The sequence below is a fragment of the Paramisgurnus dabryanus genome, chromosome 3, assembly GCF_030506205.2.
Source record: "Paramisgurnus dabryanus chromosome 3, PD_genome_1.1, whole genome shotgun sequence".
NCBI lineage: Eukaryota > Metazoa > Chordata > Actinopteri > Cypriniformes > Cobitidae > Paramisgurnus > Paramisgurnus dabryanus.
Window position 1 is genome coordinate 15314411 of NC_133339.1, and position 16612 is coordinate 15331022.

The 16612-nt window shown below is 36.1% G+C and overlaps 1 protein-coding gene across 2 annotated transcripts in view; it reads left to right on the forward strand.

The window, feature by feature from the left end:
- Positions 1-14736, forward strand: part of pkn1b (protein kinase N1b) — a 33330-nt gene extending 18594 nt beyond the window's left edge. For both annotated transcript variants that reach the window (XM_065278405.1, XM_065278404.2), the window contains 16 exons: positions 296-481; positions 1778-1887; positions 2005-2148; positions 2259-2334; positions 4302-4431; positions 5608-5695; positions 6013-6104; positions 6294-6366; positions 6463-6554; positions 6827-7003; positions 8031-8093; positions 8833-8909; positions 9129-9271; positions 11517-11624; positions 11714-11794; positions 11972-14736. In XM_065278405.1, the coding sequence (XP_065134477.1) occupies positions 296-481; positions 1778-1887; positions 2005-2148; positions 2259-2334; positions 4302-4431; positions 5608-5695; positions 6013-6104; positions 6294-6366; positions 6463-6554; positions 6827-7003; positions 8031-8093; positions 8833-8909; positions 9129-9271; positions 11517-11624; positions 11714-11794; positions 11972-12175 (1844 nt within the window). In that variant the 3' untranslated portion in view covers positions 12176-14736. The remainder of the gene's footprint in view (positions 1-295; positions 482-1777; positions 1888-2004; positions 2149-2258; positions 2335-4301; positions 4432-5607; positions 5696-6012; positions 6105-6293; positions 6367-6462; positions 6555-6826; positions 7004-8030; positions 8094-8832; positions 8910-9128; positions 9272-11516; positions 11625-11713; positions 11795-11971) is intronic.
- The last annotated feature ends 1876 nt before the right edge of the window (positions 14737-16612 follow it).

A 16612-nucleotide genomic window follows, 5' to 3' on the forward strand; every position in this document is an offset into this window, starting at 1 on the left:
TCACATCGTTGTAGTGTTGAGTGAAATTTTATTAAGAAATCTTTCCAAACAAATATTTTTTTACTTTTCTTTAAGCACCTAGCTACTGTTCAGTGATATAGCTTCATTAGGGAAAATGCCAATGTTTTAGACCTATTTTGGCGTTTTAACATACATTATGTCATTCATTAACTTTTAGTAGTTTGTGCCCCGATTACTCTACTACATTTTTCATGTTATTGCTAGAAAAGAATCTGTCTGAGGGTTTTAAACTGTATTTAGATTGTGGTAATATAACTTGCTGATTTTTTTTCAGGGACGCTGCAGGTTCGATTGTTAGGTTGTGTTGGGCTGCTGGACATCGTCCCAGGCCGCAGTCGAGCATCACCGGTGGTCTTACCACACTTTAATCCGGGAGACGGACGACCCTTTAAACTCACACTGAGCACCAGAAACAGCAGCTTTAGTCTGAAACTACCCAGCAAAACTGAAGATCTGTCCTGTAAGATTGTTTGTGTGTTAAAGTGATATCACTGTAAATATGGGCTGTTAAACATCTGTTTGTCTCATTTGACATTTTATTTATTTAGTGAAATTAACTCTTTCCCCACCAGCATTTATTTTTAAAGAATTTACCAGCCAGCTGCAGCATTTTTATGATTTTCATACAATAATATACAATATATCAAATTAAAGAACAGACCCTCTGCTTTTTAAACAAAAAAAATTGTTATTTGTTTTTATCACCTCTCAAATATGGGTAGGTTTCTCTAAAAATTAAACATTTTGAGCAAAAAGCTGAGATAATTGCATTTTTGTTAAGGCTTTTTGTTAGAGATCAGTGCCCGGTTGCATGAAAGTCCTTAAGCTAAGAAATCCCTTAAATATAAGGTTAAGGGTACCCTTAATAAAAAATGGGTTGCAAGAAAAACCCTTAAGTGAACCTTAAGGCTGTCAATAAGTATTTACCCTTGAATGCTAAAGTATTACCTTAGGTTCTGCTATGCGTTGCTACAAAGTCCTTAAGTCCCATTTTCCCTTAAAAACTTAAGGGACTAAAACAGGTCCCTTAACGTCACACGCGATGGCTGATTTTATGTTTTTTTTTTAAGAAAATGAAGCACAAACGCGCATTTCTAACAATCGAAATAATCCCTAGAGAAAAGTGATGCGCATTTATCAGAAGAATGGCGGTTTGATCGTCCGTCAAAATAAAGTGTTTCCAGTTTGAATTACTTTGAGTATTCATGCATGCGGCACTTTACAGTCTGTTATTTGCGATGTTTCATTGTACACAAATTCACCGTCTGTTGAGCTGCGTGCGTTGATTTGTTTACGCTGTGAGATTTTGTAACTGTAGCAACTGCTTCTCCGCTGCCGTGTTTTGGCAGAGACTATCGTAAAATACTTAGTATCAACACTTAGGTAAGGGTGACAGTTAAGACCTTTGTTGCAACGCTCTTAAATAAATCCCTTACCTCAGGGATTTTTTCTCCCTCAGGGAAACCCTCACTTAAGGAGTTTCATGCAACCGGGCACAGATTCAGAGCGATGATCAAAACATACACAGAGTTTTTACTGTTTTTGAATCAGTGGATGCCTCAATGTTTTATAAGTTGTGTAAGAGCAACACCTAGTGGATAATAGCGGAAATATAGATTGCTGTAAAAACTCGTCATCGGCAGGGAAGCGTTTTCTCTTAATTGACGAGATAAATCGTCAATGGCGGGGAAAGAGTTAATAATGTTTGTGTGTGGTTTGCACAGAATGATCTGATATTGTATGTGTTTGTGTTTAGCGGAGGTGAGTGCTGTGTTAAAGCTGGAGAACTGTGTTGTTGGTCAGACGTGTTGGAAAGGTGTTGGAGAACTGACTTGGGATCAAAGCTTCACTGTTGAGCTGGAAAGAGTGAGTGAGACACACACACACACACACACACACACACACACACACATGCACACACAAAGACACACACAGACACACACTGTGATGTTCAGATATCATGTTCACTCTCACTGTGTTTAGTCCAGAGAGATGGAGATCGCAGTATACTGGCGTGACTATCGCTCACTCTGCGCGCTTAAATATCTCAAGCTGGAGGAGTTTCTGGACAACCAGAGACACAAAATACAACTAGAGCTTGAACCTCAGGGACTGCTGCTGGCAGAGGTACACATGTACACACTAACATATACACACAATTTTGCTCGCATTCACTGTCACACACACACACATATATGATGTGTATGAATAAGTCCAGTTTGTGTTGTGTGTTACAGGTGATGTTCTTTAATCCAGTCATAGAGAGAGGTCCACGTCTCCAGCGTCAGAGGAAGATTTTCTCTAAACAGCAGGGTAAGAACTTTAAAATAATGATCACTCTCATACAGAGAAGATGCATCTTTATGTTGAGAAAAAGATAACTTTTCTTGGAAAAATAAAAAGATAGCATAAAATAGAGTGTTGTCTACAGTGTAGAGTGCACACACATCCAAACATCCAAAGATAATATTTACATGGAAAGCTTATAAAATGATGAAATATTTTAAAGTTGTCATGAGATAAGCGTGTGTTGTGTTTCAATTCAATTCAATTTTATTTAATTGTTTCAAAGCAGCTTTACATTAATAGATGTAGGAAAAAGCATAGAAAAGCGAGCGTAGTAATAGTGTAACGTATACAGTAAAGTAGTAAGTTAAGCCAATGGTGGCGGACTCTCCAGGGGATGAAAAAAAACCCTAGGAGAAAAAACACAAAACCACAAAAAGTATTGTGGTTTAAACAGCTCGGTTCCAGACAGGCTAACTATTGCGGCTTAGTATATTACCCAGATGAGTTATGTGAATGCTTTGTTCTAGACCAGGGGTGTCAAACTCATTTTAGGCTGTGGGCCGGATGGTAAATAACGCCATGAAGTGCGGGCCGGATAATTTTTTTAAACCTTAGTGTGCTGATAATTGTGTTAAAATTAACTTAACAAACCAATTAATTAGTTTGTTTAGCAAGAAAACCAGAGAAACACACAGCTCTGTGAAAACTACATTTCATAAGGTCACACTCATACTGTATATTATACACACAAATTTACATCTGAACAAAACCCACTGGCCTTATAGGTTGAAAAGCTTTAATTTAACTTCTTTTGCCTTAATGCCAAAATTATTTATAAACCATTCACTTTTCTTTGGAATATATTTGTAATGAGAACAGTCATTTAGAAAATGCTAGATGGGGCAGTGGCCCAAACCAAAAATGGGACTATGGGAGGTGGTACTATTATTATGGTTTTAATAAAGTATTATAAATATTATGTATTATATTTCTAGCATCAACTTAGACAAGTGATTATAATGGGAAATATAATAAGAATTAAAGTGTGACAATCTGCAAAATATTCAATATGATTTACCTGCTGGCTTGATGGAGCTTTGAATCCATGTTTGCAATGTTGAATTGCTGCTAAAAGCCTCTCTTTCCGTTCTCTGTCGTTATTTTGTGAAGGCATTGGTGTTTTTTGTATTTTTTGTCTACAAAGAGTGCCAACAACAGCGAATTTAGTGTTTATATTAACTTAGATCTGATCGGGAACATTAAATCGATTAGACAAACATTGTAACGTTAATAAGAATGTGGATATTTTGTTTTTGTTAGCTTGCTAAGTTGTTAGCACTTTTAGAACACTGACAGCAAATTATTACCGGAAGAAATACATAAACAAACTTACAAATTACTAATTCTGCGGTTTAACAACTGATATAATGTAATGAATCTACCTGTTAATGCAACGAACTTTGGAAACGGTCGTCTTCGCTCTCCAGGCAGAGAGTGGACACAGAGATGCTGCGGAGCGGGCGAGAAAACACGAAGTGGATCACCGGAATCAGTGGATCTTTAGCGGTAACAATAAAACGGCAAGATTTTTGGGCACCGTGTTTAGTCTATGTTCCGCGTTTTGCTGCTTTCCGCAAGTCTTTCATATTAAAAACGAACTAGACACCCGCCTAAAAGGGTTTTTAAAATATGTATTTAATATTTAATAATACTGTATAAATCATCACGCGGGCCGGATTGGACACCTTTGCGGGCCGTATCCGGCCCGCGGGCCGCATGTTTGACACCCCTGTTCTAGACACACTAGCTATTGCGGGATAGGTACATAACCTGGACATTTTATGTGAATGCTTTGTTAAAGAAGAATGTCTTAAGTTAAGCGTTAAAAGTAATTGACTGTGTCTGATACTCGAACATTATTTGGTAAATCATTCCAGTGCTTTTACCACTTTATGATGTTTAGTGTGTGTTTGTTGTGTGTGTTTGCTCAGGTAAAGCGTTCATGCGTGCAAAGCAGTTAAATGTTGACATGACCACATGGGTTCGACTGCTGAAGAATGCCATTACCATCAGCCCATCAGCACACAACTACCCACATCACCACAACACACACAACAGCAGGTAAATAAACACAACTACACAACGCACTCTGGATGAACGTATGTTGAGTTACTGCTAACCCTCATAAACAAGGGTTGCACCAAAAGGAAAATTATTGGCCGAAGCCGTATAAAATGACAAACTCAACCCAAGGCCGAATATTTTTTTCATTTTTCCTAATTATTTCGCCAATTTTCTCACCATTGCACAAGTTACATTTTCAGAATGTGGTTTTTAGTATATGTATTTCACATTATTTAACAATAAATATTTTTTAACATTCTAGCAGTCATTATAAGGCCTTACACCTGGTCACTTCTCTGATCAGATAGCGATAGACTTGTTAAAACATAAATGAGTCTTGGCTAAACGGATATTAATCCGATCTTCTATTCCCGTGCAAAATGCCAATAACCTATTCATTACTCTGGCTTAAGAAACTTGCAACAACGTTTATACAGCACTGTATGTTTAGCAGCGCCTGTGTGCACGATCAAGCAAAGAGAGAGAGTGAGAGAGAGACGGCTGCAAGATTGAAAGGGGATGACGGAGGAAAAAGCTGGAATATATTGCTGGAATGAGAAATTTTACGTTCAGTGAATTAAAAAAATAAAATTGCCTGTATAAAAATCTTAAGTAGATTTAACTTAAAGTTACTTGTTTGTTTAAAAAGGCCAAATTAACATTTTTAGGGCAGTGAGTTACCCAATGTTTTTTTAAAGGGGATGTTTTGGGAACTTTTAGCTCAAAATACTCCACAGATAACTTATTATAATGTTAAAATTAACATTTTGTAGGTGTGAGCAAAAATGTGCGGTTTTGGGTGTGTCCTTTAAAATGCAAATGAGCTGAAGCAAACACTGATCACCATAATAACATTTGTTGAAATTGAACTTAATTGTGCTGTCAATTATTTTGTCTCTCTCTTTCTGCACTAAATGTCAGTGCCGTGTTTGGATAGTGCAGATTAAGGGTCGGGATTGTTTTAATGCTTGCAGAGAATAGTTTACCAAAACCAAGTTACTGGGTTGATCTTTTACACATTTTCTATGTTGATAAAAGCACTGGGGAACCAATTATAGCACTTAAACATGGAAAAAGTGAGATTTTCATCATATGTCCACTTTCAATTGAATTAATTTGTCTGCGCTTACAGTGTAGTAAACGTGTGTGTGTGGGCACGTGTGTGTATTTCAGTGCTGATATTTCAATCCAGAAGATTCAACTGGACGGTGAATCTCCAGCATCAGAGAGGAGGAGAAACTTCTCACAGAGGTTACACACGGTGAGAGAGAGAGCAGATGGTGTTGTCAGTGGGTTTCTAAAATTACACAGCACTGAGATATTTAAACATATTTAAAAAATAGAAAGATTTTTAATAAACTATAATATGTTTTTTTTACATTTTAAAATAAAAAGTAAATCTCATGTACCTGATTACTAATACATCAACATGATCTAATACTGGATTAAAGCAGAATAATAAATGATGTAGTGTTGACTGTCATGTGTCGTTATTGATCACCATAAGCACACATTGGTTCTCGATCAGTTCTCAGGCCACTAATATAGCTTATTGTTTTTAATGTCTTTGTTTGTCAGATGGACAGTGTTTCAGAGACAGATTCTGGCTCTCCTGAACCTCCCACACCTCAGAGGGCTGTCAGGAAAGCTTCCCATAATTCCCAGCGCAGGTACATCTCCTACCAGCACACAATATGTCTTCCAGACCGAGCCAAGAGCCAGCATGAAACACACAATCACACACACAGTAACACAAGACACACACACATACTGTACACAACAAAGTCATTTACACGAGCCGCTGTTCTCAGAACAGTCTGTTTAATTGCATCCGGCTTGCTCTGTTTGTGTTTGTACAGGCCAGCGGGTTCATCTCTGGGTCTTGAGGATTTCCGACTGATCGCTGTTTTGGGACGAGGGCATTTTGGCAAGGTACCAGTAATTGTAAAGTCATGAGATCACAATAAATCTCAGTCTGTGAAATAAACTTCATCTGTATGTTGTGTGTATGTGTGTGTTTAATCTCAGGTGCTGCTGTCTGAATACAAAAAGTCAGGAAATCTGTACGCCATTAAAGCTCTGAAGAAAGGAGACATTGTGGCACGGGATGAGGTGGAAAGGTAGATTTTGGGATTATGTGATAAACCATCTTTCCAGCAGTGAACACTATATGAAGTCAAGTCAAATGTATTTATAATACTTTTTACAATGTTGCATTGCTTTAAGAAAATAAAAAATAAACCATAGATCTATACAATATATAAAGTAGTATATATGGTATTATTGCAAAATTATTGTCTTCAGATTATAATCTTATAAAATGGTATTAAACATATAATATTTTGTACATATTGTAATATAGCATATTTTGTTTTTGATTTCTCTCTCTCAGTTTGCTATGTGAGAAGCGAATCTTCGAGACGGTGAACAGCGCCAGGCATCCGTTCCTGGTGAACCTTTTTGCGTGTTTTCAGACATCAGAACATGTGTGTTTCGTGATGGAGTACACAGCAGGCGGTGATCTGATGATGCACATACACGCTGATGTCTTCTCTGAACAACGATCTGTGTAAGTTTGTTTTTATCACAGTGACTGTGTCCGATATCGTATACTGTGACAGTAGGTACTGAATTAGATGAAGGATCTACTCATTGACCGTTAAAACAGTAGGTACTATATAGTATGAATATGGATAGGGGGACAGCTGTTTAATATGTGATTAATCAAAGATTAATCGCCATAAATAGTAAATTTTCACATAAAATATATGTGTGTGCTGTGTGTAATTATTATGTATATTTATTTTACACACACATATACATGTAAACATTTCAGAAAGTTTTATTTATATATATTAAAAAAAAGGTATATATAATATAGAATAAATAAAAATATAAATACATATATATATACACACATGTAAATGTTTCTTAAATACTTAAGTTAATGTTTGTGTATTTGTATATACATAATAATTACACACAGAACACACTTATATATTATGTTACAAATCACTTTCATTTTGTATACGATTAATCGCGATTAATCTTTGCCCAGCACTAATTTTTAATAAAAAACACATCCCCTCCGTCATCTTATTCATTAGATATCCACTCTCGGGGGCTAACAGGATAGAAAAGTATCTATCAAATGAACACTTCTGGATCTTGCCGGAAGTAGTAGATCATCCGGGTACTTTTCGCCTACTGTTTTTTAAATACAATGAATTCGGACATACTACTTCTCCTTCTCTTAACACAAACGCACCTCCAGGGGCAGATGCACCAAAAAGTATTACATAGAAATAAGGCATACAGAAACATTTTTAATTTTATAAAATCGTTAATAAACAACAATAAAATAAAATAATGATTTAACAAATTCAAGGTTACAATACTTTAGTGCAAAACACAATAAAAATACATTTGGTTTTTGATAAAATATCACCGCCTAAATCTGCTGTAATTGTGTCTGTAATGGTGTGTTGTGTAGTTATTATTATGTTGCAGTTTGTATTACTTGTGTGCAGATAAACAATGCAATGTGTAAAATAATGTAGTGGTAACATGTTTATGTGTATGTTTATGTGTTATAGGTTTTATTCTGCATGTGTAGTTTTGGGACTTCAGTTCCTTCACGATAATAAGATTGTGTATAGGTAAGTACACACACACAAACTTCAACTCATATTAAGGTTTATCCCGATTCTGCGATTACAAATACAGCGCAAAATCATCAAAATGTTGCATTATTTTGTGACCCTGCTGCAAAATGAAAAAGGTCTCATAATTGTTTTAAGAAAATGATCTATATTCTGCCACGATACACAGTAGACAACTTGGTGAATATTTTGGGCTTTATTTGACAAAAGAAAAGATTGTTGGCGATAAGAATTTATTATTTACGATCAAATATTTATGCAGCTGAAGTGGTTAATTATTTTAATAACATTTTCCTTAAATCATCCTGGTGACCCATTTATTAAAATCGCTGTGTGACAGCTGTCTATGGTAATCAAAAATTGTCATATTTTTATTTTTTTTCTCTGTTCTTATTATATCACTGACTGTTTACTTAATTATTTAATTACTTGAGAACTTATTAATAATTATTTAATATTAGACAAGCATTGATATCCTAATTACAGAGAGAAAAAAAATTGCGCAGATTTCTGAAAATTACCGCCGCAAAATCAGTATTTTTGATCCCAAAAATAATTACAAAATCCTGGAGTGACAGAATTATTATTATGAAGTCTTTCTTGCATTTTAGTAACAACGTCGCTATAATGTAGAAGAAACACACAAACACTTTAGCACATCACAACATATTATATTTCAGCGGACTTAGTTATCAGACGTAATTAATCTTTACTAATGTTTGTGTGTTTGTGTCAGAGATCTAAAGCTTGACAATCTCCTTGTGGACACTGAAGGTTATGTAAAAATCGCAGACTTTGGCCTCTGTAAGGAGGGTGAGTTACACACTGAAAGATGTTACATGCATAAATGAAGAGAACAATGAGTCTGGTTTTTGTTTAATAATCTAGATCAGACAGTTCTTGTCATGAAATAACACAACTATGATTGTAGTGCACACTGCTGAATATACACTACAGTAAACTGATAATCAGAATACAGTATGATGCTAAAGATTTTTATTGGCATGACAAAAACTCTCTCTCTCTCTGTAGGAATGGGTTTTGGGGACAGGACCAGCACTTTCTGTGGTACTCCAGAGTTTCTTGCTCCAGAGGTTTTGACGGACACATCTTACACAAGAGCAGTTGATTGGTGGGGTCTCGGTGTGCTCATTTATGAGATGCTGGTTGGAGAGGTGTGTGTAGCATGACTTATTATTTACTGATTTTACATTTTTACATTATAAATTTTTCTACATTTTCAAATCCCAAAGTCTACAATAAAGCAAGTTATCGTCTCTAACAGAAATAACTTTTTATGAACAGCGAATGCTGGATTTTCAGTTACATGTCGACGTGGACATTCTCGGTAGGACCTTCAGCAGGGGTCTTCAACTACTTTTCTTTTTGAACTAGTTTTAAAAATTGTAAATATGATGCGGGCGATTTTTTTTACCTTTTTATATTTTTTGTATGTGTGTGTGTGTGTTTATATATATATATATGTATACACACATATATATATAAAATCTCTTATGCTGTTTTTGTTGCTTTTGTTATAGGTCATACAATAAAATAACATGCATTTTCAAAAAAAGAAGTATTTCGCCTTTTAATTACTGGAAACTCATATTTTCTTTTTAAATATTTAAAAAACAATTGCAGTTTAACATTGCAAGAGCCAAATGTTAATAGTTTTGAACTATGAACATTGTGTAAAAGATCAACACATGTAGAGCTCTAAATGCTGCGTTCAGACAAGCCGCGGTAGAGGTGTCATGCGTGAGTGATTTCAATGTTAAGTCAATGTAAAGACGCGTTGGTGCACGTCTGGAGGTCTCGTGGCGCGAATGATGCGTTTAGTGCGGCGCGGTAGACACGATTCCTCCTTATTCGCACAAACTTGTTTTGTTTATAACGGTTTAACTTTCATTAATTGTTGCATGTCAAGTATTCACAACATACTTATAGTCAGTTTTCTCCTAATGACTAAAATTGCACTTCATGTTTTCTTTTTTTAATATTTTAAAGATTTATAGGCTAAACCGCCTTTTCATTGTACACTACATCCAGACAAGATTGTCGGGAGTTCGCCCCCTAGTGGCAGTCGTAATTAAATTTCAGTTAATCGTAAATCTGTGTCATGGGAGAGAAGCTCATTCCAGTAATTTACTATCCAGTTATCAATCATTTTTAAAGTATTTAAGTGTAACTGAAAAAGTGAAACAAAAAAGGATGAATAATTCTCACCTTGCACACAGTGTTTTAGTTTGAACACACTGAAATACATCACTTCTGGTTGGCGTGTCACATGCGGTGTAGTCACACAAGTTTATTTTCTTTAATGCATCCAAAGCTCGAATTTGATTGGATAATTACGCACCCACAGATGTTTAGGCCCCCACACAGCCCTTTACGACTCTCTTTCTGTGTCCTTTGCTCTGAATATTATTTTTTCTTCTTTAAGGACTGTTTTCATGTTAGATAGAAAGGCATGTCTAGTTTAATATGACGCCTGTTATTTATCATACAGTATAGACCAATTTCGTGTTTGCAAACAGAGATGACGTATTTTGTGGGCGGAGCCAAACTGGTTGCAGAAAGTGACTGCACCGCAGTAGGGTTGTGAAGTGTTTTAGCATTAAACCGTGATTTTTATGGATCCGGTGTTCTGTCGAAGTCTGATTCCTTTATGTTTCCCTTTAGTGCAATGTTTCTTATAGCGTTTTAATCACGTTACGTTTATTTTTTTAGATAGATAAAAAGTTTAAATGGCTTGGCTACTGATATGCATGTATGTAATGTATATGTATTGTTCTTTTTTGCTAAATCAAATATTTTTACAGTCTGAATCGCTAAAGTACATATAAAAGCAATACTATCATGTATTATATATAATAGCGTTTATTAAATATTTCATAATTTTCCTGTTTTTTATTATTTCTTCCTTAATAAATTATAATTGTAACATGATAAAAATGCTATAAGAAACACATGGAGGGAACAGACTTCGACAGAACACCGGACATCTTCTCTACTTATTTTCTATTCTAATTATTAAAAGATTTCCAGATGATTTCCTCGCTCCATTCTGTCCGTTTAAGGGCTTATTGTAATCATAAACACCTACGTTTATCTTCAAATGATGTCTTCGACGATGGTATTCTATAAAAATGAAAGCCACCTTTTTTGGCATTCTTATTCTGACACTTAACAGCACAGCAGATCATTTTCTAGTGAGTTATCTTGCTCTTTTCACTCGTGTCTAATTCATTTCCACTGTTTTTCTGCAACCGCATTGCGCGCGCAGCTTGCAGTGACGTAACTGTGATGTCTACTCTAAATTGGTCTATAAATTGACTGAATCTCTAATAAGAGAAAAGAAAAAAAACTTGTATATTTAATAATTGTCCCATTTTCTGTGGTTTCTTTTCTTTTTAGTCACCATTTCCAGGTGATGATGAGGAGGAAGTGTTTGACAGCATTGTCAATGATGAAGTACGGTACCCAAGATTCCTCTCCACTGAGGCAATTGGGATTATGAGACGGGTAAAGATCTACTTTCTCTTGTTGCTGCTCTGTGATTGGTTAAGGATGAATAAATAAACGACAGGTGTACCTTTGTTTTCTATTTATAGTTGCTGAGGCGCAATGCGGAGAAGCGACTGGGCTCCAGTGAGAAAGATGCTGAGGACATCAAGAAACAGCCGTTCTTCAGAGTATGAACTAATTATTCAGATTTCTTCAGATTAGTTCAGATAATAGTTTATGGACTAACTGTTATATTCGTGACTGACTCACAAGAGTTTTAGGTAGGAAGGAAATGACAAGTGATGCATGCATATAAATAGGAATTGACGGTATATGTCTCTCTCTCTCTCTCTCTCTCTTTGCAGAATATGGACTTTGAGGCTTTGTTGCAGAGGAAAGTTCCTCCTCCGTTCGTCCCGGCCGTGACAGGAAAAGAGGACGTCAGTAACTTTGATGCAGAGTTTACAAATGAAGCTCCGGCTCTGACGCCTCCTCGTGAAACCCGCAGCCTCACACGCAAAGACCAGGACCACTTTAAAGACTTTGACTACGTCTCTGACCTCTGTTAAGATGTAGGGGACACTATGAGGCTGCTAGGTATGAGAGATTTGGACCTTTGTCTTGTCCTAACATGGATCTCTCACCCTGGTGACGTTTGACTTTGGACGTCCTCCTGGTGGAAAAGATCTGCTAATAGATGTGTTTTAAAGTGGACATCAGGAAAGATGGAGATTTCAGGGTAAAGACTCTAACGGTCAGAAGGGAAATTCAATAATCCAAATAATGTGATGCTTTATGGTGTATCGAAATGCTGGCAGAAGAAAGTTTTTCATTCCTTGTTTAGGGCAGAGGTAGCATTTACCAATGGTCCAATCAGGGTCAGCCATGACCCCAATCATTAGTATCATAGATGATAAAAACAATGGCTGTGTTCAGAATGTTAAATAATCGCTTGTGCAGACACTGCACTGCGTTTGAGATGATGCAGTGACAGGTTAACTTTGTTCCCGCTCTTGTCCTTTAAACTTTGATGCTCAACCAAACGCGTGTGTGGTTGTGATGATTCGCCTTATAATGCTCACTTGTGATTGGGTATATGTTACTTCACTCTAATCTAAGTAACAAACAAAAACATGGGAATGGTGGCAGTGAGTTGAAAAGTACTAAGGGCAGAATCATCTTTATTTGAAATTGGGGGGCATGTTGTACGCATATCGCTTTGAGACACAATGTGGCATCTTTAACTCAGTAACCGCCAGCCTTTTTTTGTGAAGTTTCAAAATGCCTTCCAGGAAAATGTTCTTCTATAAATATATAAACATACAAATATATCAAATGAAAGAACAGACCCTCTGCTTTCAAACAAACAAAACGGGGAAAAAAAGTTTTATCCTTTCTTCATTTGTTCTCTTTTTTATAACCTCTTAACTGTGGGTTCACACCAGATGCGTTTAAAGCGTCAAATTCACGTGTAAGACATTTACGCGGAAATTCGCGTTATGGGAGGGGCATCTGCGACTCCGCTTGCTTCCTGTAATCACATCACTACTAGAGCAAGCTTCTGATTGGTTAACGCACCGCGTTTTTCCGCAAAGTTCAGATTTTTCAACTCGCGGCAACACTCAATTTGCGTTAGAGGTGTCAAACGCGGATGATTTCAATGTTAAGTCAATGTAAAGACGCGTTGATGGGTGTCTGGAGGTCTCGCGACGTGAATGAGATGTTTAACACAGCACGGTAGGCGCGATTCCGCCTCATTCGCGGGTCTACTTTGTGTTTGACGCCTCTGGCGCGGCTGGTGTGAACGCAGCATTAAATATGGGTAGGTTTCTTCAAAAAGACCACATTTTGAGCGAAAAGATGAAATAATTGTATTTTTGTAAAGGAATTTTGTTAGAGATTAGATTCAGAACGATTATCAAAACATACACGGAGTTTAAACATTTGTTAAATTAGCTTTTGCTTCAGTTTTTATAAATTGGGTAAGAGCACTATCTAGTGGATAATAGCAGAATTACAGATCACCGTAAAAAACTCGTCAGGAAAGCGTCATTTGCAGGGAAATGTTTTCTCCTAATTGACGAGATAATTCATCAATGGTGGGGAAAGAGTTAATGTGTCGACTGAACACTTAACACCCTAAAGAGATTTCAACAGTGGTTCAATAATATAAAATGTAATACAAAATTATTTGTTTTATAATTGACATTATTAGGATGATAATATTAAAATATTTTATTAATTTCTATCCAAAAAGTTTTCCAAACTTGCACCTGAGTTTTCACATTTTCAAATACTTTCACAAGATAGTATGTACATGCAGAAACACAGTAGTATGTAGTATAAATGCATGTTATTCTGAACACAGCCACTGACTGAAATCATGGTAGTCTGTTAAATAGTTTCATGATATCTCATCATCAGATTCTCTCTTTGTCTTTATCTCTTTGTCTGCTTTACAGTGTACAGTGCTGTAATACACACATATGACCACACAAGGGCCCTAGAGAACGGTAAAAACAGAAACAGACTGTCCACAGGTTGTTTGTTTCATTCAGATTTATGTAGCATCTTTGGTGACTGACATTGTGCTGGTGTTCAGCCAGGGAACGAACAAATACAACATAAATATAATGTGATCCATCTGCCCATGTATTAGTTTTGAGAGGATTTCAGAGTCATTACGTTCATTAAATACCTGCTGCTTTGATGTGACAGTCAGAGGTTTCTGTTAGAAATCATGTTATCAGTTTACCAATATGATGTTTGTAAATAAAAATGTTTAATCTCTGACAGACAGGGGGCATCACATCACAGATGCGAGAGCTTTACCTGTGTATACACCACCATATATTATTTGATTGTTATTGTATCATTACAGTTAGTGGTTCATTTATTGGCTTTGCTTAGGGTGGAAACAGACAGAATGGACACCAGCACACAGATGGTATACTGTACAAGAGTTCAATGTGTTTAGTTGTGTTAGTGTTGTGTATCTGTGTGTGTTTATAACATCACCTTTCATGAAATGTGAATTTAAATCTAACTTTAGCCTTCGGGTTTTTTCCTTTTCTTGACAAACCATGGTAATATTCTGACTGAAATGCACCGTATTAAACCATCAAAAATATGTTGGCCTGAAGTTTACTCAGATGCGCACACAGACCCAGCTTCATGAGGGGGCTAAAGGGGGCATTGCCCCCTCAGATGTGATTTGTGCCCCCTTTATTTTTGGTATTTATAGCAAGGTTTAAAAACAAGGCTTTACAAAAAAGATAACTAATTGAAATGGTTTTGTGTGTTTACAAAACTAACTGAAGTATAAAGAAAACTCATTTTAAATGAGTTTTTACACTTAAAGGAACAGTATGTAAGAAATGTATATAAATGAATCATAAAATGGCCCTGATATGTCACTAGACATTAAGAAATCATTTTCATTCAAATACTTATATCACTGACAACAGTGGTCTGGCCAGGATATTGTCATTTAAAAAGTGGAGTTGCAGCCCTCAACTGATGTTTATGTTGTCATTTTGTGTATTGGCCACCAGTTGTGTTATTGCAGTACCAGTTTTAGCCACAAGTTTTGTGATTGCAATACCAGTTTTGGCCACAATCCGACATACTGTACCTTTAACATTACATTATCTTGATTTTCCCTGCACAACAGAAACCATTACAGAAATTGTATTGGATTTAATGGGTTTAATGGGAATTGTATTGGTTGTGATAGAAACTATAATGGTCTCTGTGGGTCTCTACTGGTATTTTTTGGGTTGGGTTGTGTTGGTGGGACTATTAAACCCCACTGGAACATGTCCCAAAACACACTACAAATGTGGTTTAAATGGTAAAAGCTAATGGTTCCTAATTGTATTTTAATGGAAACCAGTAGAATTTTTTTAGCGTGTGTGTGTGTGTGCGTGCGTGTGTGTGTGTGTGTGTGTGTGTGTGTGTATTTGTGTATATACACACACACAATTCTAAGGATCAATAAAAATATTAGGATCGTCCGATACTCTGAATTCAAGTACTCGAAATCGTATCGGTAATGGGAAAAGTGGTATGGAGCCACCCCTAATTTAAGCGCTATATTGATGCGCTCATTGATCACGTCTGCCATTGGCTGTAATGATCAACAAACAGTAAATAAAAATAAAATTGATGCAACGTCAGCAGATCTAAATGTAATGCTTTCATTTAATTCATGTTAAAAAATAATATAAATATAGAATTATTAGCGGACCGCTTTTTGCATCATATTTGACCTCAGAATCAGACATGTGATCTGTGCTCCCTCTAGGGGCAAATCTAGATATAATCTTTAATAAATGGACTTTTAAACATGATTTTTGTTCACAGTTTCGGTCAACTAAATATTGCGGTAGCTACTGTGTTTTGAAATAGTTTTGGATTATTTTTTTAATTTTATCAGATAACAAAATGCAGTTACGTGTCCACTGGGATCTCCTGAATTTGCCAAGTTGTTGATGTCCTCAGGGCTACAGTATGTTGACCCTGGGACACATTTCAATCAACCAATCAGAATTCAGAAATAAATTTGTTTCAAGTTTAAGCTTAAAACCTGGATTAGCTGCTTCTAGACAATTGTTTTTCATTTATTATTTCCCTTTGATTTTAGGGTTTGGTTATGGTCGGGTTTGGGGTGAGTTTAGGTTTAATTTACAAAAATGTTACAATATGTTGCCCTGTGTACATCTCTCACTTGACAAAATCAGGTCGAGCATGTCCGCTGTTGCTTATTTCATTCATAATTTATTGCATCCAAAATAAAGCATGCGATTAAAATACCTAAAATCTCAAAAAATGAAGAAATTATCATATTTTGCCTATAAAATAAAGTAGCATGTAACGCAGCTCAGTGTGTAAGGTCAGCGTTGAGTCATGACTCGTGTGGTTCTCAAAATAAAAATGTAAAATGCAAAACTATTATAACCTTGATTCATGGTAATATTTACTATAAATGTAATAAAAACGATAAT